At 39.4% G+C, this 25,761-nt stretch overlaps 1 protein-coding gene and 1 non-coding gene across 2 annotated transcripts; one reads left to right on the top strand and one right to left on the bottom strand.

Annotated features, from left to right (window-relative positions):
- Positions 1-579: 579 nt before the first annotated feature.
- LOC145566605 (uncharacterized) lies at positions 580-3,183 on the bottom strand. The gene is made up of 2 exons (XM_081625970.1): positions 1,666-3,183; positions 580-774 (listed from the first exon to the last, which is right to left on the bottom strand). Exons 1-2 carry the CDS (start codon positions 3,181-3,183, stop codon positions 580-582), a joined length of 1,713 nt encoding a protein of 570 aa, XP_081482096.1.
- Positions 3,184-3,838: 655 nt separating this feature from the next.
- Positions 3,839-3,945, top strand: LOC145569813 (small nucleolar RNA R71). The gene has a single exon (XR_014096342.1). It is a non-coding gene; the product is annotated as a small nucleolar RNA R71 (small nucleolar RNA).
- Positions 3,946-25,761: the final 21,816 nt, after the last annotated feature.

Below are 25,761 nucleotides of genomic sequence, written 5' to 3'. Positions count from 1 at the left end.
TACCGGTTCTTTGACACCGGTCACAAGTTTTCACCACACCCCACACATCTTTGAACATTGTTGGCCAAAAGAAACAGCATTGCAATATTTTCGCCAAGGTCTTGTTGGCACTCATATGTCCTCCACAAGGTGAGGAGTGACACATTGTGATAACATCTTCAATTTCATTATCCGGGACACACCTTCTAAAAAGGCCATCAACACCTTGTTTGAAGAGCAAGGGGTCGTCCCAAAAGTATTGGCGAACATCATGAAAAAACTTCCTTTTTTGTTGATAGGAGAGGTCGGGAGGGAGAATAGAGCAAGACAAGTAGTTTGCAATGTCCGCAAACCGTGGCGCTGGTGCTTGGAGAATAGCAAATAGTTGATCATCCGGGAATGAATCGTCGATTGGCAAGTTATCAAGATCACCTACAAGGATAGGCAACCGTGAAAGATGATCGGCCACCAAATTTTCGGCACCCTTCTTGTCCCTAATCTCAATGTCATAGTCTTGTAAGAGCAAGACCCACCGTATCAATCTTGGCTTTGGTTCCTTCTTGGACAAGAGGTACTTCAAGGCCGCATGGTTAGTGAAGACTATTTAGATCCCATCAAGTATGACCTAAACTTCTCAATTGCATGAACAATGGCTAGAAACTCCTTTTCCGTGGTTGTGTAATTCCTTTGTGCATCATCCAAAGTTTTTCTAGTGTAGTAGATAGCATGGAGCTTCTTATCCTTCCTTTGTCCAAGAACGGACCCAATGGAAAAATCCGAAGCATCACACATAAGCTCAAAAGGAAGCTCCCAATTAGGGAGTTGAATGATAGGAGCCGAAATCAATGCCTCCTTCAACCTATCAAATGCTAGCAAACAATCATTAGTAAACACAAAAGGGGCATCCTTTACCAACAATTGAGTGAGCGGCTTTGCGATTTTTGAAAAATCCTTTATGAACCGGCGGTAAAAACCCGCGTGTCCAAGAAAGTTCCTTATCCCCTTCACATTTGCAAGGGGTGGGAGGCGCTCAATGACCTCAATTTTGGCACGATCTACTTCAATGCCCCTACTAGAAATTACATGACCAAGAACAATTCCTTCTTCTACCATGAAATGAAATTTTTCCCAATTCAAAACCAAGTTCACCTCTTGACATCTTTTCAATACTTTAATCAAATTTGAAAGGCAAATGTCAAAAGATGAACCAAAAACAGAAAAGTCATCCATGAATACTCCAATTGATGATTCAAGCATGTCGGAAAAAATAGACATCATACACCTTTGAAATGTGGAAGGTGCATTACAAAGTCCAAATGGCATCCTTCGATAAGCAAAGGTGCCAAAAGGGCATGTGAATGTAGTCTTCTCTTGATCCTCGGGTTGGATTGGGATTTGGAAGAATCCCGAGTATCCATCCAAGAAACAATAGTGACTATGTGATGCTAGTCTTTCCAATATTTGATCGATGAAGGGGAGTGGGAAGTGGTCTTTCCGGGTGGACTTATTCAATTTTCGATAATCAATACACATCCTCCACCCGGTGGCCGACCTCGTAGAAATGGTCTCACCCTTATCATTCTTGATGATGGTCATGCCTCCTTTTTTAGGCACAACTTGAACCGGGCTAACCCACTTACTATCGGAGATAGGGTAGATTATGCCCGCTTCAAGAAGTTTTAAAACTTCTTTTTTCACAACTTCCTTCATGTTTGGATTGAGCATTCTTTGGTGCTCAATAGAGGAAGCATGATCATCATCAAGTAAAATCTTATGCATGCATATAGTAGGACTTATCCCCTTGATGTCATCAATTTTGTACCCAATGACACCTCTATACTCCCTTAAAACAACTAGGAGTTTCCCAAGAGAGGTATCATCAAGTTTAGCATTGACAATAACGGGATAATTCTCACTATCATCAAGAAAAGCATATTTAAGTAAAGGAGGAAGGGGTTTAAGTTCAACCTTGTGAGGAGGCGTAGTCCTCTCCTCTTTTACCTCCACATTAAGCACTTCCACTTTCTTTTCGTTGTGGACTAAAGGTTGGTTGAGCAAAAGATCATACCCCCTCGTTTCTTCACCTTCCTCAACTAAGCCTCCTGTTAGGATAGCTTGTAAAGGATCTCCTTCAAACAAATTTTCTTGGAACTTCTCTAAGTCCCTTTCCAATGTATCAACTCTATGAACTTCATCATACAATGGCTTTTTCAATGTTTGTGGGAATGAAAATGATATTTTCTCATCTCCCACATTCAAGGTCAATCTTCCTTGCTTCATATCAATCACAACACCCGCGGTGTTCAAAAACGATCTTCCCAAAATTAGGGGCACCGTATTATCTTCTTCCATTTCCATTACCACAAAATCACATGGCACAAATACTCTTCCAACTTGAACCGGTACATCTTCAAGAATTCCCAAAGGTAGCCTAACCGTGCGGTCGGCCAATTGTAAGGACATTCTTGTTGGCTTCAAGTCTCCCACTTTCAAACTCTTAGCAATAGAATAGGGAATCAAACTCACACTTGCCCCAAGATCACATAAAGCATCCATAGCCTCTAAATCTCCAATCTTCACCGGTATTGCATAGCTACCGGGGTCACCAAGATTTTGAGGGAGCTTGTTTTGAATGATTGCACTCACCTCCTTAGGAAGGGAGATGGTTGCACTCTCTTCAAGCCTACTCTTGTTGGATAAAAGATCCTTCAAAAATTTTGCATATGTAGGCATTTGTGACATAGCATGAAGAAAGGGGATATTCACTTGAAGTCCTCTCATGACTTCAAGAAAGTTTGAAAACTTTTCATTCAATTTCTTTTCAACAATCCTATGAGGGAATGGAATGGGAGGCTTGTATACTTTCATAGGGGGCTTTTCTACCTTTTCCTCATCTCCCTCATTCTTACTTTGTGGCTCCTTTCTCTCAACATCAACTATCTCATTTTCAAACTCATCCTCATTTCTCACCACAATTCCCTCATCTCTCTTTTGTGGCTCCTCTTCACTCATAATCGGCCCTTCATAACCTCTCCCCGATCTCAAAGTAATGGCCTTAGCTTGCTCTTTTGGGTTCACAACCGTTGAGCTTGGGAAGTGACCACTAGGATTGGAGGATGAACTTCCAACTTGTTGCGCAATTTGAGCCAATTGATTCTCAATTATCTTGTTGTGTGCTTGAAGTTGTTGGATGTTCGCTTGCATATCCGCATTGCTTTTTCCTTGTTGTGTAATGAAGGTCTCAAGTGTGGCTTCAAGGCTAGATTTTTGAGGAGGTGGAGGAGCGGGTTGGTTATATTGTTGCCTTTGATGGTTTTGGTCCCTTTGGTTAGGATGACGATAAGGAGCTTGTTGGTTTTGTGGATGAGATTGGTTGTATTGGTTTTGAGGGGGGGCTTAATTTTGTTGTTTCCAACCCATGTTTTGTTGGGGTTTCCAACCTTGATTGTAGGGTTGAGAGTATTGATCGTTTCTTTGCCCAATAGCCGCAGCTTGTTCTTGGTTAGTTGAGTTGCAATAGGAGGACAAGTGATCATTTCCTCCACAAGTTTCACAAGACATGACTTGTTGTGAAGAAGAGCTTGGAGATGTAAGGGTGGCTTGATCTAGCTTGTGAGCTAGCATGTCGAACTTTGATGCAATAAGGTCTATTGCACTAAGGTCGTGGATTCCTCCCTTCTTTGCTTGAGGTTGCCGTCTATCACTTCCGTATGCATAGTGCTTTGCCACTTCTTCAATCATCTTGTATGCATCATATACCGATAGCTTTTTAAGGCTACCACCGGCCCCGTTATCAAGGTTGGCCCTTGAAGTAGGAGTAAGACCATCATAAAAGCTTTGAACAATGATCCATGATGTGAAACCATGGTGTGGGCATTTTCTAGTGTAGTCCTTGAAACGCTCCCAAGCTTCACTTAAGGTTTCATCAATCTCTTGGTTGAAATTGGTGATTTTCCTTCTTAGTTCGGCGGTCTTTTCGAGTGGACAATACTTTCCAAGGAAAGCTCTAGTGACTTCATCCCATGTGGTCAATGATCCCTCTTCAACCGTTCTCAACCAATGCTTTGCTTTGTTACGGAGGGAGAATTGAAACATATGCATACGGATGAACTCTTCCGTGATATTATTTTGCTTGATGGTTGTGCACAATTCAAGAAAGTTGTCCAAATAAGCAAAAGGACACTCATGAGAACTCCCACCAAATTGATCACTTTGTATCATACGGATGAGTTGAGGTGAAAGCTCAAAATTATTTGCATTCGTAGTAGGGAGACGTATGCCACTCCGAAGTGTGAAGGCATTGGGGTGGTGATAATCTCGTAACAATGGTAGAGGAGGATTGTTATCACCCATGTTATCTTCTTCGTTGGTTGCAAAGATTTCCTCCGGATCGGAATCCGAATATACAATAGAGAACTCGGGTGTGCCTTGCAAAAGCCTCCTCACGTTTCTCAAAGTCCTATTTAACTCTGGATCAACGGGAATAAGCGGTGATTGCTTACTCTTCCGTGTCATGCAAGGTCAAACAAAGCTAAGAAAAACGTTAGCAATGACTATCACAAGTTGAAAACACAAATATACAAAAATAAATAAGAGAAATTATGATACAAATATACACACTTAGACTCATTCAACAATAATACATTCAATGTGACTTTGCCTCCCCGGCAATGGCGCCAAAATTTGATAGGTCGTCGTTGAGCCTACCAAAGATAAAGTCCTATCTTGGTCTCACTAGCTAATATCAAGGGTAAGAAAGGGTCGAACCCAAGAGAGGCGTTGAATCAACCACCGAGATACTACCGCATAAATAAGCTAAATGAAGTCGAGATTGGTTTGGTTTTATGTAACAAGTGCTAGTTCAAGTCAACTAAAGTTAGGGGGAGATTAACAATATTTAGAGAGTTCTAGGGCTTGGGATATACCACTCAATTTCGTCACAAATCACAATTAGCAAGTAGCAAACAATGGTAATTTGAGGGGATAATATAGGGGAAGTCATCTAAAGCACCCAACTACTCTCTCAAGCTAGAGGGATTACTCGAATTATGAATACAACCTACTCTCGTGGTTACAAAGCATAAAACAAGTATTAAAGCATAATCACGATGACAAAAACATTCCCTTGACTGGAAATTCCTATTCTCATGGCATTTCAAGTCATTAAGCATGAGGGAGCTAACTCAAGTTCATCTCTCGATCCTTCGTTGAGAAAGCTTAGGTAATAGTTCTAGCAATGGCCATATACAAGAACTAAGCAATTAAACCACTCTAACACCCAAAAATTACCAAATTAACACATGCAACAAGTAATTAGTGACTACATTGAGGGTTTTACCCAAACCCTAGAAAATTATACTTCTCACAATCCATGGAGATTAAAGCAATTAAGGATTTCAAGTAACTCATGAACAAGAATTAACTAAATATTAAGCTAAATAACAATCTAAGCATACAAGAATTAAGCAAGATAATTAACAATCAAAGCAATTAAAATGGAAGAGAAGAGTGAGAAAATGTTACTAGAAGCTTCAACTTGAATATCAATGGTGGAACTTGTCTTCTACAATGATTGAGAATGAAATATCCAAGCTAATAATTATAATCTAACTAATGATTGAGAATATTTGTGTTTCTACAATTGTAAACTAAGAGGAAGCACTCCAAACTTGGCTGCCGTACAAATGAGCTCCCTTGGTTATTTATAAAGACCCCCAAATAAAAAGGACGGAGAAAACAAGAGTCGGGCACGGCTACAGGTCAGCACGGACGTGCAGCTATACCTGCACGGACGTGCTGAGGTTGGCACGGGCGTGCACCTGGGGGCAGAAGGTACTGTTTTAGTCAGGGCATCCTGCACGGACGTGCCAAAAATGGCACGGACGTGCAGGCCTCGAAAGCAGTAGGCAGTAGCTTCTGGTCGTGCTGGAACACTTCTGCACGGACGTGCAAAGTATGGCACGTCCGTGCAGACTCTCTAAGGCCTTTACCTCCACTTTTCTTCGGTTTTGCTCCATTTTTTCGGCTTCTAACCTCGGTTTATCATCCAAATGCCTCAAATGGTCGTCTTTGAACCTAAAAACCCAACAAAAACACTAACAACCCGTGAAGCAAGGGATACACAAAAGTTGAACAAAAATAGAGTAAAAGTGAACCAAAATGCCAATATACCAAGTAAACAAGGTTCGAAATCACTCTAAAATCGTATCAAATAACAAGTTATCAGGCCATCATCAACAAGACTCCCTATGAACTCATCAAACAGAGAAAGCTTAATATTTCTTACTATAGATCTTTTGGTTGTAGATGTTTTATTTATAATAATGGTAAGAGAAACTTGGGAAAGTTTGATGAGGCAGTCTTCTTTGATGAAATTGAATAATTAGTTGTTTTACAGGATGGTGATGATGATTTTGAAATTGGACTCGTACGAAAGTATGATCCAGATGAGAAACCAACATCATTGCAGAAGTAGCACACACAAAAGGAAGGTGAAGTGAATCATGAAACAAATGAAGAGAAAACTACAGAGGATACACAAGGAACTCAGTTCAAAATCAAGATTAAGAACAGGTGGAAGTTCCAGAAGAAGCTCAAGCTGAAATTCAAAATGAAGTTCCAACAGAATTACCAGTCAACAACAATCAAGAAAGATTGTATCCAATCAAGGACTTCACACCTAAGTCCTAGAAACATCAAAGCTCACATCCAGTAGATGCAATCATGAGTGATATCACCAAAGGAACTAAAACCAGATCTCAGCTTAGGAACTTATGTGCATTCTATCCATTCCTATCCTCCATGGAACCTAAGAACCATGTTGAAGCTTTGACTAATGCTCACTGGATTAATTCTATGCAAGCAGAATTAAATGAGTTCGAAAGAAATGCAGTTTGGCATCTGGAAACTTGACCAGATGATCAAAAGACAATTGGACTAAAATGGGTATTCAGGAACAAATTAGATGAGCATGGTATTACTGTCAGGAACAAGGCAAGACTTGTAGTACATGGTTTCAATCAACATGAAGGAATTGATTATGAAGAAACATTTGCTCCAGTAGCCAGGTTAGAGGCTATTCGCTTACTTATTGCTTTTGCTACTTATATGGGGTTTAGGTTGTATAAAATGGACGTTAAGTGTGCATTCTAGAATGGATTTTTTAAAGATCAGAAGACGTCTATGTGGAACAACCTCTTAGATTTTAGAATCTAGAGTTCCCAAACCATGTATACAAACTTGACAAAGCCCTTTATGGACTAAAGAAAGCTCCAAGAGCATGGTATGAAAGGTTGTCTAAGTTCCTTTTGAATAATGATTTTAAACGTGGTGTAACTATTATTGAAATCAAAAGGAACTGACATCTTAATTGTACAAATTTAAGTGGATGATATATTATTTGGTGCAACTAATGAATCTCTATGTAAGTATTTTGCTAACCTTATGGGTGGAGAATTTGAAATGAGCATGATATGAGAGTTAAATTTCTTTCTTGGTTTGCAAATCAAGCAAACTGAAGAAGGGATCATGATCCATCAACAGAAGTTCATAAAGGAACTGATTAAGAAATACAAGCTTGATAATGCCAAAACCAATAGAACTTCTATGGGTATTGCAACAAGACTTGATGAAGATCCATCTGGAACTTGCATAGACCAAACTATGTATCGAGGTATGATTGGCTCTCTACTATACTTAACAGCAAGTAGACCTGACATATCTTTTAGTGTAGGTTTGTGTGCCAGGTTCCAAGCAAACCCAAAGGAATCTCACTTGATAGCAGTAAGGAGAATCCTTACTTGAAAGGAACTGATGACTTGGGTCTCTTCTACCTAGAAGTGACTCATTTGATTTAAATGGCTTTACTGATGCTAACTATGCAGGTGACTTGGTTAATAGAAAAAGTACCTCAGGTATGGTGTAGTTTTTAGGACCTTGTTTGGTATCTTGGGGTTCCAAGAAATAAAACACAGTTGCATTATCTACAAATGAAGCTGAATATGTATCTGCAGCAGCATGTTGTTCTCAAATGTTATGGATAAAGCAACAGGTTAGAGATTTTGGTATTTTATTTGAACGTGTTCCTATTTACTGTGACAATACTAGATAGTGCTATTTGTATTTCTAAAGATCTAGTTCAACATTCAAAGGTCAAGCACATCCACATTAGGCATCACTTCCTAAAAGATAATGTAGAGGAAGGGAATATTAAGTTAGAGTTTTGTCAAACTGAAAATCAAATTGCAGATATTCTAACCAAACCCTTAAATAGAGAAAGATTTGAGAAATTGAAATTGGAACTTGGGATGATTAAGCTGACTTGATTGCTTCTGAAGTTTCAATATATGGCAAAATCAGAAATAATTTAAAGAGAGCAAAAAGGGCATCTAGCACAATTATGGTGTGCTAAACATAGCTGAAGTGTCACTACTGGTGAATTCTTGGAGGTTAGTTCATTAATATTTGAATGTGTGTATTATTAGTAATTTACTTTGTATATGTGTATAAGGCGTGTTCCAATCAAATCGTTTTTGGAAATTCTGAGTTTTGGAAATTCATTGTATTTGGAAATAAAAGATTTTGTGTAAAAACTAATCCAGATTATTTTTAAAAGGAAAAATTAAATTGAAATTGTTCAATTAAAGGCCAAACAGTGTGTTCATTTATATTCCTCACACCGCTTCATTAATTATAAAAGCATATCTTACCCACCTTTCCTCACCATTGTCAAATCAATTAAACCACTCTCAGTAAAAACCATCAACTTTTACAAAACCTGTTACTCTCTCCAAATCATGGCAATCGTAGCTTCCACAAATTCCTCCGAAAAAAACCCACTTTTCACATCATTCTGAACCAGAAGAATCATTACCTTTAGCTATGGTGATTTATCAAGCACCTGAAAAGAAAGAAGAGAGAATTGAGAAAGTTCCAGAAACAAGTACCCCAACCTCTTCGACCACTAAGAAAAACCCTAAGGAGAAAATCTTAACTGAAGGAGATGATTTATCTGCGTCCAATGTGCTCAAGAGGCTCCAGGAGTGGAAGGAGAACAAGATAAAACAAAAGTTACTTGAAGAACATATCAAGGAAGTAGAGGATTTTGCTAAGGGGGAACTTGATTCGGAAGGAGAAGAGAATGCAAAGGAGGAAGAAGATCATAAATCACTTGAGAAACTGTCAGGAAGGTATGTTGTTGGATACAGACTAGATTTATCTCGGTGTAGGAAATCTAGGTTTATTGAATTTTTGGATTTGTTACGATTTCAAGGATGGGAAAACTTGTTGGTCTATTCCTCGAATAATTTTATGTATCCTGAAGCCATGAATGAATTCTGTGCGAATTTCAAAGTAAAGGAAAGGATAATTTCAAATAAAAATTAATGATGTAGAAATTGAATTTGATGTTGAGAGGCTTGGTGATATTTTAAAGGTTCCAATAGAAGGCTATGAGGCTTATGTAAAAGGAAAGTCTTGGGTAAAGGTAGGAAACTATCTTGGGGGAAATATAGTCGAGTTCCTGGGAGGTAAAAGGGGTAAAAACATCATGAACCACAATGATATAAATCCTTTGAATACATTGTTGTTCAATCTTGTTAGGAAAGGCTATACTTCCTAAGACTCAGAAAAAGGATGAAGCATGTCTGTTAGATATGGATGTGATATTTTGTTTGGTAAAGAAAATCAAAATTAATTTTCCCTCTCTGATGTATCAACATTTATCTCACTGCATTCCTAATAAAAATAAGGTTGGCTATGGTGTTGTGCTGTCTACTGTGTTTGAGGCACTTGGAGTAAAACTCAAAGTAGTTTATGAAGGACTACATGAGAAACTAGAAAATGTGATAAATGGAAAAACGTTGCAGGGATTGAGCTTAACAGTAGTTGGGGGGAAAATTCAAAAAGTAGAGGAGAAAAAGAATGAAACAAATGGAAAAAGAGGGAAGAGAGCTAGGTTTGAGGAACCTGAAAGGAAGAGTAAGAGGATATCCGCTAGTTCTTTTCCACAGACTAGCATGGAGAAGCCACTAGAACTAGATGAGGATGATGCCAATGTGGAGGTAGGGCAAGTTGCAGAGCTTTCGGACAAAGCTGAGATTGTTGAGAAATAACTCAAGGAGGCTGCAGGAAAAATTCAGAAGCTGGATAGAACTGTGCAAGGTCTTGAGAAAAGTCTAAGGGAACAGAAGGTGGAGTTCCAAAAGGCTATCAAGAGCTTGGAAGACAAGCTGGATTCCTGCATTGAACATCCGAAAGAAGATAACAAGAAGATTCTTGAATTTCTTCAAAGTTGATCCGACCAACATCCCACAACCTACCTTAGCTTATTTCAATCTAGCCCAACCTTATCTAATTTCGGCAGTTTATGTCTTGAACAATTTTAATTTGTTTTTAAGTTTTATTTAAACGTTGGTCTTGTAATTGCTTAACCTGGATAATCTTTTGGTCTTTATAATATTTTGGAACCTTGCCTATACATGTGTGCATTGCATGTTATGAAAGTATGTACAGGAAAGTGTGAAGGGACTAGCTAAAGGGGGTTTGTTAACGCTGTCTTCAGTTTCCCACACTCGATGAATTGCTCGTGGGGCTGTGGCTAAATGCTTAATAACTTAAAGTGTAGGACTTTTTGATGATGCCAAAATGGGGAAAAGAAGAAGCAAACTTGAAGGCTGAAGTTGTTCTGGGTTCCAGTTAATAAAGTATCAGAAATTTCTCTGATGCTATGTACAAAGTAGTTTAGTCCTCAGCTTGTTCTGTTTTTTGTTATTCTTTTCTGTTTTATTTGTTTTAGTTATTTTTGCTTTTCTGTTTTTGATTTAGTTATGTGTTTATTTTCTTGTTAAAAAATCAAAAATAAAAAAAATATATATGTCCTTCTATATGTTTTAACTTTCCTTAGAAGTTTACTAAGTTTGTCATCATCAAAAGGCAGGAAATTGTTGAAGGTTAAAGGTTTTGATGATGATGAACACAAAGAGCAAACTTCATCTAATAAGAATTTTCTAAGTGCTGGAAGTAGAACAGGTTAATAGACTTTGGAAGTGGAAGAGAAACTTGTCTAATGAAGACTCAAGGAAATTCAAAGGAAAGTTAAAGGATGCAGAAGAAGAGTTCCATTCTAGAACTAACTGAGTTCCTTAACATGAAGACAACAAATTGAGAAAACTTACTTGGTCTGTGTTGAAGACAGTAAGTTCCATAAGAACTTGGCCTGCGAGGTTCTAGTAGAAGTATTGGAGAAGTAAAGACACCAGGAACTTAGTCCTAGACTGCGTGAAGCCAAAGTATCCTGACTTACAATAATTGACGAAGCAATTTAGTTTTGTTAAGTTTATATTTTCTAAGATTGCTGTAAATATGTTAGGTTAGTTTTTATGCATGGAATTTGTTAGAAACGTGACAAGAATGGCAAGCTTAAAATAGGAAAGTTTAAAAAGATAAGTTTTAATTTATGAAAAGATTTTCTAAAAGATTTCATTTTATTAAATCTGGTTCTCTTAAAAGATATTATTCTTTTCATAAATTTATCTTTCTTAAGTATTTCTAAATAGATTTTCTTTACGAAAATGATTTACTTAAAAACGTGTTTTTGTTAAATCGGCTAATTTAATACAATCTATCTTTTGAAAACCCTACTTGTTATATGAGTTCATCTTGTATATAAAGTAGTAGTCACATTTTTATATAACTTGTGAGTTTATGCGTGAAGAATTTGAAGAGAGCTTAAATGTGTAAGTTTGCCAAATCTATACTTTGTCATATTAGTTTCGGGTTCCATGTGTAGCTTTCCTTTCATATACTAGAAGTCAAGTGTTTGTACTGTTTAGGTTTGGGTGAGTGAATTGTTATTGCATACTGTACTGTAGGACTCTTGAGTGAGGCTGACGGATTGAGTACTCAGGAAGTACTAAGAGATTCTAAGTCATGGACTTAGATTGGGTAGAATAGGGTTTTACTGTGTAGCAAGTTCAGTCTGGCACTTGTAAGTTTTAGGTCTGATTATAATAGGTTGTAACAAGTGTGTCTACCCTATTATAGTGAAGTATTTTGGTGTTGGAAATCCCTTAGAAGGTCGAGGTTTTACTTCCAGTTGGGCTTTGGAAGGTTTCCTCATAAAATATTGTGTGATGTGCAAGTTCCGTTACATTCTGTTTTAATATTCTGCAAAAATAGCTAATTCATCTACATTTTACCCCTCTTATAGTGTTCGTCTCAACTAACAGAATGTCAATGGGGATGGGAAGGCCAACATCATATATATATAGGTGATGCACTTAATTAAAAATAGAAATAACTTTTTTGTTAAAATAAACATACAAATACCATACGCCACTAACTTTCCACTGAACACCACTTTTTTTGTAAAACTATCACTGTTCAAATAAACTAAAGTGGTATAGAATATACTCACTTCGTAATTATTTAATTGTATCACTGGCATGTGCACCGAGTTTACCACAAGTGAAATAAAGTGAATATTTTATAAAGTGTACGTAAGTAGGTGAAGTTGAGAATTAAATATGTTGATAGAAGAATATAAGATGACTAAAAGGTTAATTTATTCTAAAAATCGAAAATGTAAGTATACGTGGAGAGAATAGGAAAATTTGAGAAATACTAAAGAGTATGTAAGCGCCTAATGGGTAGGTTCACTGACAGGCAAAAGTCGTATCACCTAATCAAAAATAATTACCTAAGTCCACTAACTTATGCAGATAGGGAAGTAGGGTCGAATCCACAGGGAAACAAGTCTTTCTACTCCTAATTAATTAAAATAGCCTAAATTATTAAAGTAACCAACTTGTTGTGATAATTAGCTATACTACGAAGATTATGAGTAAAGAGAATGATTAGGGAAGAAATCAAATATTAAAAGGGCCTAGGGCATAGGTTCACTAATAAACAATATTCCAGGGTAAAACACAATAATCAATCATCAATTCATTAATCAATCAGATCATAAAGGGCTTTCGCTACGTATTACAATCACAGAATAAATTTACCGGTATTAAATCTCATCTCTCGAATCTCGACCTAACCATTTATAAATTAAACTGCCTATTGAAACTAAACCTAAACATCAATTCTCATCTCTCGAATCAATATTGCTAAACTCATACAATTAAACCTGGCCAAATCTAATTGCATAGCATTAAAACAATCAATAGGAAATCAATTAAGCATTAATAATCAACAATCATAAAATTACCCCCTTCATATTATTTATTAGATCCCCATAAACCCTAGAAGGAAAACTACTCAGACATAATTAAAACTAAGCAAAACATAATAATTAAACAAGACATGGAAGAAAAATAGAATGAATAAAATACCGAGATTAATTAAGAGAGAAATCCTACCAAGACGGCGGAATTACAATAGAGTTGAGGAACAAGAAAGAAAATAAAAGTCTAGAGAGAGAAAATTGAGTAGAGAGAAGGAAGAGAATAAAAACTAGAGTAAGTAATAATGAAGAAGTCCTAATCTTGCCTAATAAAATTACATTAATACTAAGCAAGAATTATCCGCTAAAACAAATTAATCGGAAATCAAATTCCCTAAAACCTACACGCGCCCGGTCGGGCAAGGGGCCGCCCGACCGGGCCCGCCTTTTCTTCCAGAGTTGGCTTCTCGCGCCCGTCCGGGCGCGTGCTCCGGGCGCTCCTCATGCTTCGCCCCGCCCGGCCGGGCGCGCCTTCGGGCGGAGCCTTGTGGCTTGGGCGAGGCTTTTTAGCCTCGGTCTTCTACCTTTGGGCCTCCGAACTTGGCCCAAATGCCATCGAACTGAGCCCTTAGTCACCGATTTGATACCTCCAATCGGCCTTGGGCTATCGAACAGAGTCGCGGTCCTCCAATACTTGTAGATGCTCCTCGAAAAGGCCGGGAAATTGCTCCAAGTACGCAAATTCTACAAAACTCAAGCAAAACTACCAAAGCACTGGAAAACACAAATCAGTAATAAAAGTGGCTCGTAGGAGCCAAAAACACTACTAATTACGACCAAGGGACGGGGATAAATATATATATAAAATGAACACATCAAACTCCCCCAAGCCAAACCTTTGCTTGTCCCTAAGCAAAGAGCTCCTCAATGAACAATAAAAACATGCCTCACCCCAATATAAAAATCAAGCACAAACGATTCAAGGCAAATCAAGTGAACATGCTTCAAAATCAACCAATCCTATCCATCTAATCACCTTTCCTCCCCCACAATTGTCATGTAGAGCAAACCACAAGAGCATATAGAATTCAAGACTAGTGCTCACACACTCAACTCTCATTTATGTGGCGAGTAAAAGATGTACTCGATCGCTCTCCATCCCAACCCCTTTAATGTGAACAATGCCCTCCCAAACTCACAACACTCGCGGTTTAAAAAGACATACACTCAACCTAATAGTCGACTCGGAATATGTCAAGTCATAACTTGCATTGATAAACAACACTTTCACATCCACACAACTCTATGCACAAGGTCAAAAGGTCTTTTAAAGCTTGTAATGTAAGGCTAGGGTAAAGGGTAGGATAAATTTGGGAATATGTGAGAGAAAAGCCTTGCTAAAAGGGAGCCATATCCTAATAAACCCATGACCAAATATAATGATCATACACATCTCCAACGAAACTAACTCCAACAAGAATCCACCAAATATACTCCAATCATAAAAATCAATCCCAAAACTTACAAAATTCACTCCTAAAAATATAATAATATGGAACAAGAGTGAATATCAAACTTTGAACTCAAACTCAAATATTTACAATGAAACTCAATTTTTTTCTTTCTTTTGATAAACCTTCACTTAGATAATTTGAACATGAAACTTTTTTTTTCTTTTTGCTCTTTTTTTTCATTTTTTTCTTTTTTTTTTCTAGAAGTTCACCTTTTTTTATTTTCTCACTTTTTTCTTGAACTTCTCTTTTTTTTTTCCTATCACACTTTTATTTTTCTCAAATATGTACACTATTAAACTCATCAAAACAAAAATATGATCAAGAACAAATAACTTCTCAAACCCACCCAAATTGTGCAAATAATGTGCACACTACAAACTTCCTCACCTCACTCACTAATAGCTCCCCCAGGCCAAGCTTGGGACTAGTAACCAATGGGGCAAACATGGCTTGTAATGTGGCTAAAAACAATAAAAGGGCACAAGCAACAACATGGGTAGCAAGAAGGGAAGAAATGTATCTAAATAAATCTGAAGGCTACCTAAAAGAACAAATGCCTTCGTCCTCCTCATGTGCATAATAATGAGTTATGAAACACTACTCATAGTTGCAAACCAATACTCAAATTCATTGACATACCAGGAACTAATCACACATTCCTAACCAAATCAACTAGTCAAGCACTATATTCACATGTAGTTGGGCAAAATTGACGCATGTTAAGGTATCAAGGCAATCAAACATCAAATCATGATCAACCAATCCACAATGCTCAAAATCAAATACCAAGAATCAAAACAATTTTTCTCAAGTATGGGGCACAGGGAAGCATGATTTACAGTTCATTGGTTCGTATTTTTTATTTTTTATTTTTTTTTATTTTTTAATTTTTTTGTACTTTTCATATAAGGAAAGCAATAAACTAATCTAAAAAGCAATAAATCTAAATTAACAAAACACACCAAAAATAAACAAAAATAAAGAAAAAGGAAGAAGAAAAATATATACCAAATCCAAAAATCTCCCCCAAGCCAAGATCGGACAATGTCCTCATTGGCTCGAAAGTAGCCCAGCTGGCTACTCATCCTCATCCTGGTCCATCCGAGAGGACCCACCTGCTCCACCACTGGAACCTGCACCATCTACACCAAAGGAGCTACCACCAAAATAGTTAGCATGAAAAGTCCCCCCCGGCGGTCCCCCAAAAGGAATGTCCTGGCCGTACCCATGGAACGAGGAATAGTCTGTGTAAATACCATGGGCAGTGGGATCCCTATTGTATCCCTAAGGTGGGGGCTGGAACCGGTCTGGGTAAACAGCATCGTCGGGAATGTTGCCCCGACGAGCGTAATCATCATAAATAGGGTAGATCCCCCTACCCTGGTTCCTCTCTAGGTAGCCTAGCCTATGGTCGACAGAGCCAATCATCTGTCTGAACTCGGTCTGGGTCTGCTCTATGCGACCTATGGCCTGGCCAATACTCTGCAAGTCCCAAACTAGGTCAGAGTCACCGTGAGGGACGGAATAGGACTGTCGGGGTGGTGATGATGGCTGTGGAATGGGCTGAACTACAAGCTGTGGTTGGGCCTGGGCCTGCTGTGGATCCTCACCCCTAGCATGGGCAGCTAACAGGGCATAAGTGTAGGACTCTTGCCCTGGGGGAAAGGCGGTCAGGTCTGGGTTGGGCAAAGGAAAAATGGGCAAGGGTTGTTCAGTCCCTGTCCTAATGCACCAATGGGTGACCTGGTTCTCGCCTACCCGCAACCACCCAAGCTCCTTAAGGTACCTAGAGGTCATGTAGGTGTCGGGTCCCATGTTAGTCATCCGGTGGGGTCCACTCTCTACAAAATCGGCCTTCTTGATGGCTATCCTAGTGATAAGGCCACCAAGACGGATGGGGGTAGTGTGGTGGTTGCTGGCCATAGCATGCCTACCTAGGTGGTGGATGATATACCGGGCTATGTTCAATTTCTCATACCCAAACATGTAATGGCCAATTACAGCTAGTTCATTGGTCTGACAGTTATGGGGTTCATTCCTACCTAGGAAACATACACCGGCAAATCTTTGCCACATTTTAGGGACGGGGTGGTGAATAGGCCTAGCACTAGCGTTTTGTGCAGAAACATGAGAAATGCCAGTCAAAGCTAAATACACATCCTCCATTTTAAACTCAGCATTCCATTGGCTATTTAATTCAGGTTCCAGTTCAAACAATTTACAAAATTCCACAAAAGAGAGAGTGATGTTTAAGCAAAGAGCTCCTCAATGAACAATAAAAACATGCATCACCCCAATATAAAAATCAAGCACAAACGATTCAAGGCAAATCAAGTGAACATGCTTCAAAATCAACCAATCCTATCCATCTAATCACCTTTCCTCCCCCACAATTGTCAAGTAGAGCAAACCACAAGAGCATATAGAATTCAAGACTAGTGCTCACACACTCAACTCTCATTTATGTGGCGAGTAAAAGATGTACTCGATCGCTCTCCATCCCAACCCCTTTAATGTGAACAATGCCCTCCCAAACTCACAACACTCGCGTGTTTAAAAAGACATACACTCAACCTAATAGTCGACTCGGAATATGTCAAGTCATAACTTGCATTGATAAACAACACTTTCACATCCACACAACTCTATGCACAAGGTCAAAAGGTCTTTTAAAGCTTGTAATGTAAGGCTAGGGTAAAGGGTAGGATAAATTTGGGAATATGTGAGAGAAAAGCCTTGCTAAAAGGGAGCCATATCCTAATAACCCCATGACCAAATATAATGATCATACACATCTCCAACGAAACTAACTCCAACAAGAATCCACCAAATATACTCCAATCATAAAAATCAATCCCAAAACTTACAAAATTCACTCATAAAAATATGATAATATGGAACAAGAGTGAATATCAAACTTTGAACTCAAACTCAAATATTTACAATGAAACTCAATTTTTTTCTTTCTTTTGATAAACCTTCACTTAGATAATTTGAACATGAAACTTTTTTTTTCTTTTTGCTCTTTTTTTTCATTTTTTTTCTTTTTTTTTTCTAGAAGTTCACTTTTTTTTTTATTTTCTCACTTTTTTCTTGAACTTCTCTTTTTTTTTCCTATCACACTTTTATTTTTCTCAAATATGTACACTATTAAACTCATCAAAACAAAAATATGATCAAGAACAAATAACTTCTCAAACCCACCCAAATTGTGCAAATAATGTGCACACTACAAACTTCCTCACCTCACTCACTAATAGCTCCCCCAAGCCAAGCTTGGGACTAGTAACCAATGGGGCAAACATGGCTTGTAATGTGGCTAAAAACAATAAAAGGGCACAAGCAACAACTGGGTAGCAAGAAGGGAACAAATGTATCTAAATAAATCTGAAGGCTACCTAAAATAACAAATGCCTTCGTCCTCCTCATGTGCATAATAATGAGTTATGAAACACTACTCATAGTTGCAAACCAATACTCAAATTCATTGACATACTAGGAACTAATCACACATTCCTAACCAAATCAACTAGTCAAGCACTATATTCACATGTAATTGGGCAAAATTGACGCATGTTAAGGTATCAAGGCAATCAAAAATCAAATCATGATCAACCAATCCACAATGCTCAAAATCAAATACCAAGAATCAAAACAATTTTTCTCAAGTATGGGGCACAGGGAAGCATGATTTACAGTTCATTGGTTCGTATTTTTTATTTTTATTTTTTTTTATTTTTCAATTTTTTTGTACTTTTTGTATAAGGAAAGAAATAAACTAATCTAAAAAGCAATAAATCTAAACTAACAAAACACACCAAAAATAAACAAAAATAAAGAAAAAGGAAGAAGAAAAATATATACCAAATCCAAAAATCTCCCCCAAGCCAAGATCGGACAATGTCCTCATTGGCTCGAAAGTAGCCCAGCTGGCTACTCATCCTCATCCTGGTCCATCCGAGAGGACCCACCTGCTCCACCACTAGAACCTGCACCATCTGCACCAAAGGAGCTACCACCAAAATAGTTAGCATGAAAAGTCCCCCCCGGCGGTCCCCCAAAAGGAATGTCCTGACCGTACCCATGGAACGAGGAATAGTCTGTGTAAATACCATGGGCAGTGGGATCCCTATCGTATCCCTGAGGTGGGGGCTGGAACCAGTCTGGGTAAACAGCATCGTCGGGAATGTTGCCCCGACGAGCGTAATCATCATAAATAGGGTAGATCCCCCTACCCTGGTTCCTCTCTAAGTAACCTAGCCTATGGTCAACAGAGCCAATCATCTGTCTGAACTCGGTCTGGGTCTGCTCTATGCGACCTATGGCCTGGCCAATACTCTGCAAGTCCCAAACTGGGTCAGAGTCACCATGAGGGACGGAATAGGACTGTCGGGGTGGTGATGGTGGCTGTGGAATGGGTTGAACTACAAGCTGTGGTTGGGCCTGGGCCAGCTGTGGATCCTCACCCCTAGCATGGGCAACTAACAGGGCATAAGTGTAGGACTCTTGCCCTGGGGGAAAGGCGGTCAGGTCTGGGTTGGGCAAAGGAAAAATGGGCAAGGGTTGTTCAGTCCCTGTCCTAATGCACCAATGGGTGACCTGGTTCTCGTCTACCCGCAACCACCCAAGCTCCTCAAGGTACCTAGAGGTCATGTAGGTGTCGGGTCCCATGTTAGTCATCCGGTGGGGTCCACTCTCTACAAAACCGGCCTTCTTGATGGTTATCCTAGTGATAAGGCCACCAAGACGGATGGGGGTAGTGTGGTGGTTGCTGGCCGTAGCATGCCTACCTAGGTGGTGGATGATATACCGGGCTATGTTCAATTTCTCATACCCAAACATGTAATGGCCAATTACAGCTAGTTCATTGGTCTGACAGTTATGGGGTTCATTCCTACCTAGGAAACATACACCGGCAAATCTTTGCCACATTTTAGGGACGGGGTGGTGAATAAGCCTAGCACTAGCGTGTTGTGCAGAAACATGAGAAATGCCAGTCAAAGCTAAATACACATCCTCCATTTTAAACTCAGCATTCCATTGTCTATTTAATTCAGGTTCCAGTTCAAACAATTTACAAAATTCCACAAAAGAGAGAGTGATGTTTTTATTATTAAGCCTAAAAATTAGTTTTGGACCACTTTTATGGTTTTGAATAACAAGAGAAGATAAAAATTCACAAGTTAATTCACGGTATGTCGAATAATTCATATCTACAAATTTACGCATACCAATATCGTTTAAAAATCTCCTAACAAAACCATAAATACCTAAAGCTTCTAAAGTGGGACGGTGTAACCACCGTGAGGGAATTACCTCTCGTCCGTAGAGCACCTCCAACTTCTCCCGTTGCTCCGCCGTCGCGATCTTGATCGTCGGCCATTGAGGGAGTTGAAGAGCCGGGTCATATTGTTGGGATGACCCGCTTGAGCTACCCCCGAGAAAGTTTCTCGCCCTTTTAGCCGCCATTGGGAGTGTGGTCAAAAATTTAATTTGTGGAAAATGGAAATTTTTGATATAGGAATGTAGAGGATGAAGAGAGGAGTAAGAATATGTGAAAAGTTTTGGATTTGGGTAAGAAAAGAAGGAGAAATCCTAGAGAGAAGTTAGAGGAAAATATGAATTTAGAGAGAGAAAGAGTCGAAGGAAAGAAAGAAGAAGGAGGAAAGAAGAAGAAAAGAAAAAGAAAGAAAGAAGAAGGAGAACCCGGGTGATCGCGCCCGGTCGGGCGAGGCTCTGCCCGATCGGGCGATCTATACGATGCCTTTAAATTCTTTCTCGCGCCTGGTCGGGCGCCTTCACCGCCCGATCGGGCAATTTTCAACGTCCAGGGTCCTTCTCTCGCGCCCGATCGGGCGCCTCACCGCCCGGTCGGGCGATTTTATTCGATTTCAAGTTCCTCTTCTCGCGCCCGGCCGGGCGTTCATTCGCCCGGTCGGGCCAATTAAATGTCTGTATACGTCAACTCTCGCGCCCGGTCGGGCGAAGCTCCGCCCGGTCGAGCCCGAGAGTAGGGTTGGACGACTCAACTTTCTTTAAATTTGGCTAACTCTTTTCCTCTAATCTGTACCAAAAACTCATGAAATTCATTAAATTCCCTCCTCTCTCCTCTCATAAGAAAAAAGAAGAAAAAGAAAAAATAAAAACAAGTAAAATACGGGTTGCCTCCCGCAAAGCGCTGGTTTATCTAGGTCCCGCACGACCTTCTTACCATAGTATTCTCAAGGTGAGCTGGAACTAGTTAGGTGTAGTAGTTCAACTGCACCAATCGTAGTCCCGTCATGATAAATCTTAAGCCTCTGACCATTTACCTTGAACTCATTACCATGCTCGTCAAACAACTCTACAGAACCGAATTTGTTGACCCTTTTTACAGTGAAAGGACCCGACCACCTTGACTTCAACTTTCTTGGGAACAGTTTAAGCCTAGAGTTAAATAACAACACCTTATCACCCTCTTTGAATTCTCTCGGAAGGATCATTTTGTCGTGCCATCTCCTAGTCTTCTCCTTGTAGACTCGCGCACTATCATAGGCCATCAACCTAAACTCGTCAAGTTGGTTAAGTTGTAGAAGCCTCTTTTCTCCCGCTAGCTTAGCGTCCAAATTGAGCTCCTTAATAGCCCAATATGCCTTGTACTCTAACTCCACCGGAAGATGACATGCTTCACCATACACAAGTCTATAGGGAGTGGTACCTATAGGGGTCTTAAATGCGGTTCTATATGCCCAAAGGGTGTCATCCAACTTATCGCTCCAATCTTTCCTAGATTTTGCTACCACCTTCTCTAAGATGACCTTAATCTCGCGATTAGACACTTCGACTTGGCCACTAGTTTGGGGATGGTAGGCTAGCCCTGTCCTATGGTAAACTCCATACTTCTTTAGGAGAGTATCTAACTTCCGCTCATGAAAGTGGGATCCTCCGTCACTGATTATGGCTCTAGGCACTCCAAATCTAGGAAAAATAGTTTTCTTGAAAAGCCTATGGACCACCTTGGCATCATTGGTAGGAGTGGCAATGGCTTCTACCCACTTGGATACATAATCTACGGCGACTAGTATATAACGGTTCCCTCTAGAAGAAGGGAACGGTCCCATGTAATCAACACCCCAAACATCAAAAATTTCAACTTCCAAAATCCCAGTTTGAGGCATCTCATGCCGCCGCGAGATGTTGCCAGTCCTCTGGCAAGAGTTACAAGCCTGCACAAAAATGTTAGCATCCTTGAACATGGTGGGCCAATAGAATCCTGACTCATTTATCTTGGCCACCGTTTTAGAGGGACCATGATGTCCTCCATAAGGTGAAGTGTGGCAGCTAGTGAGAATACCATGTACCTCCCATTCGGGGACACACCTGCGAAATAATCCATCTGCACACTCACGAAACAAAAAAGGATCATCCCAAAAATAATGTTTAACATCATACAGGAATTTCTTTTTTTGTTGGTAGGACAAGTCAAGAGGTAGAGTACCACCCACTAAATAATTTGCAAAATCGGCGTACCAGGGGTGTTGCTCTACAACTGCATACAGGTTGTCATCAGGGAATGAATCATCTATAGGGAGAAAATCCTTACCCTCATCATACCTGATTCGTGACAAGTGATCTGCCACAACGTGCTCTGCACCCTTTTTGTCCCTTTATTTCAATGTTGAAGTCCTGGAGCAAGAGAACCCACCGGAGTAGCCTAGGCTTTGATTCAGCTTTGGCTATCAAGTACTTTAAAGCTGCATGGTCAGTAAAAACAATAACTTTAGAACCAACTAGATATGATCTAAATTTTTCTAAAGCATAAATGACAGCTAAAAACTCCTTCTCCGTGGTGGCATAATTGACTTGAGCCTCATCCAAAGTTTTACTAGCATAGTAGATAGCATGTAAAACTTTGTCCTTCCTCTGTCCAAGCACGGCTCCTAGAGCAAAATCGCTTACATCACACATGATCTCGAAAGGAAGATTCCAATCGGGAGCACATATGATGGGTGCCGATATCAAAGCCTGCTTAATCCTGTTGAAAGACTCAAGACACTCGTCAGTAAAAACAAAAGGGGCATCCTTAAGCAAAAGCTGAGTTAGTGGTTTAGCAATTTTAGAAAAATCTTTGATAAAACGGCGATAAAACCCCGCATGACCCAAGAAACTCCTAACTCCCTTAACATTAACTTGGGGAGGTAATCGCTCAATCACTGAAATTTTAGCTTTGTCTACCTGTATGCCCTTATCAGATACAATGTGACCTAGGACTACTCCCTCTGTCACCATAAAGTGACATTTCTCCCAATTTAAGACCAAGTTGCATTCTTCACATCTGTTAAGGAATTTAGCTAAATTAATTAGACATGAATCAAATGAAGAACCATAGACACTAAAATCATCCATAAAGACTTCCATGATAGACTCTATGAAATCAGAAAAAATGCTCATCATGCAACGTTGAAAAGTAGCAGGTGCATTACATAAACCAAAAGGCATTCTACGATATGCAAAAGTGCCATAAGGGCATGTAAATGTAGTCTTTTCCTGATCTTCAGGGTGGATCGGAATTTGGAAAAATCCCGAATACCCATCCAAATAGCAAAAGAACTTATGGTTAACTAACCTCTCAAGCATTTGATCAATAAAGGGGAGAGGGAAATGGTCCTTTTCAGTGGCGACATTTGATCTACGATAATCAATGCACATACGCCACCCTGTAACAGTTCTAGTGGGAATTAATTCGTTTTTATCAATTTTAATCACTGTCGTCCCACCCTTCTTAGGAACCACCTGTACAAGACTTACCCATTTGGAGTCAGAAATAGGATAGATAATACCTGCATCAAGTAATTTCATAACCTCTTTCTTGACCACCTCTTGCATATTGGGATTCAACCTCCTCTGGGGTTGAATGCAGGGCTTGTAGTTGTCCTCTAGGTGTATCCTGTGCATACAAAAATCTGGGCTTATACCCTTGAGATCATCAATACTGTACCCTATTGCCCTTTTATGGGTTCGGAGAACCTCTAGAAGTTGGGAAGTTTGTGGGTCATCAAGTGCAGTACTAATGATCACAGGGTGCATTTCCTGCTCATCAAGAAAAACATATTTTAAATGAGAAGGGAGAGGTTTTAGTTCGGGTTTCTTTACCTCTGCAGGTTTCGATTCCTGAACTAATTTTACTACCTTCTTATTCTCTTTGTCATCAAGTTCTTCTATGGCAAGAGCTTTCTCAATAATATCCACCTCCTTGCTCCAGACACTCGCATCACCTGCAGACAAATTACCACAAAGTATTTCTTCCAAGGGATCCCTTGCAAGAATCTGTGTCAAGCTATCCTCACAAATATCATCCATTATATCAATAACATCAATCAAACAACAGTTTTCCTCTAGCATAGGACCTTTTAAAACCTTCCCTAAATTAAAAGTAATATTATCATCACCGACAGATAGGGTTAGTTTACCATTTTTAACATCTATAATGGCTCCTGCAGTATGGAGAAAAGGCCTACCCAATATAATGGGTATTTGTGTATCCTCAGCCATGTCTAAAACAACAAAATCAACAGGGATGAAAAATTTACCAACTCTAACAGGGACGTCCTCTAAAATACCTAGGGGATATTTAACAGAACGGTCTGCCATTTGCAAAGTAATATTAGTAATTTTTAATTCTCCCATATTCAATTTAGAACAAATAGACGATGACATTACACTAACAGAAGCACCCAAATCACATAATGCTTTATCTATGAAGACATTACCAATATGACAAGGGATAGAAAAACTACCAGGATCCTTTAATTTAGGGGGAGATTTATTTTGTAACAATGCACTACACTCCTCAGTAAAAGCTACAGTTTCTACCTCATTAAAGGCCCTCTTCCTAGTCAAAATATCTTTCATAAATTTAGCATATGCAGGAACCTGTGTAATAAGTTCAGTAAAAGGAACCGTTACCTGCAAATTTTTAACAACCTCCAGAAACTTATCAAACTGCTTGTCCAACTTAGTCTTTAGTTGGCGATTAGGGAATGGTAATTTGATAACTGGTGGTGCTTCCCTACTCTCCCCCTGGGGTGCATCCTTCCCTGAGGTTGTACCCTGCAATGAATCATCAAAAATATTAGCATCAGGAATTTTACCCTGCAGGCCTGCAGGGGAAATTGGTACAACGAAATCAGGATTAGCAATATTAGTTAATTCAGGTTCATCCTCTTTGGGCATCAGGGGCCCATCGTAGTGTGAACCACTCCTTAGGGTGATTGCATTAGCATGATCCGTAGGTTGAATTCCCTGCGCTGGTAAAGCTCCCTGCTGACGAGATTGAAGGGTAGAGGACAGTTGGGCAATTTGGGTGTCCATGACTTTATTATGGGCTATAATAGAGTCAATCTGTTGGTCTCTACTCTCCATATGTTTTTGCATACTGGTCAGCATTGCCCTAATTTCTGATAAAGCAGGGTCATAAGACGTAGTAGGGGGCTGTGATGGGGGTTTCTGGTTAGCATGAGGATGGTAATATTTCTGCTATAGAGGGGGTGCTTGTTGTGGTTGTTGTGGAGGTGGAGGATTTTGAACATTGGTGCTACGGTAAGATAGGTAGGGATGTTCCGGTAGCCAGGATTGTAGGAATTGGAGTATGGGTTATTTTGCTTGTAGGTTTGAAAAGCATTAACTTGCTCCATTGAACTCCTGCAATCTTGTTCATAATGACCTACACTTCCACAATTTTCACAGAAAGCATCATTAGCATTATTAGAAACAGTAGAAACATTAGCAACAGAATTAGGATTGTTAGTAGTAAGATTATTTAGTTTCTGACAAATAGAAGTAAGCTGGGCTTGCAATAAAGTGACTGAATCAACATGATGCTTGCCCTTGTTAGCATAACCTCTAGCATTCCCATATTGGGAATTATGGATTGCCATATCTTCAATAACCTGACCTACATCATCAACATTTAAATTCATAAATCTACCGCTAGCTGCGGAATCTAAAATTGTCCTAGATGCATTTCCTAAACCATTGTAAAAAGCTTGAATCAACTGCCATTTCGCCAAATTGTGGTGGGGACACTCCCTCTGCAGATCCTTGAATCTTTCCCAAGCTTCA

This window comes from Chenopodium album, chromosome 11 (genome assembly GCF_948465745.1).
Source record: "Chenopodium album chromosome 11, dcCheAlbu1.1, whole genome shotgun sequence".
Classification (NCBI taxonomy): Eukaryota; Viridiplantae; Streptophyta; class Magnoliopsida; order Caryophyllales; family Amaranthaceae; genus Chenopodium; species Chenopodium album.
This window is presented reverse-complemented; position numbering and strand designations above follow the sequence as displayed.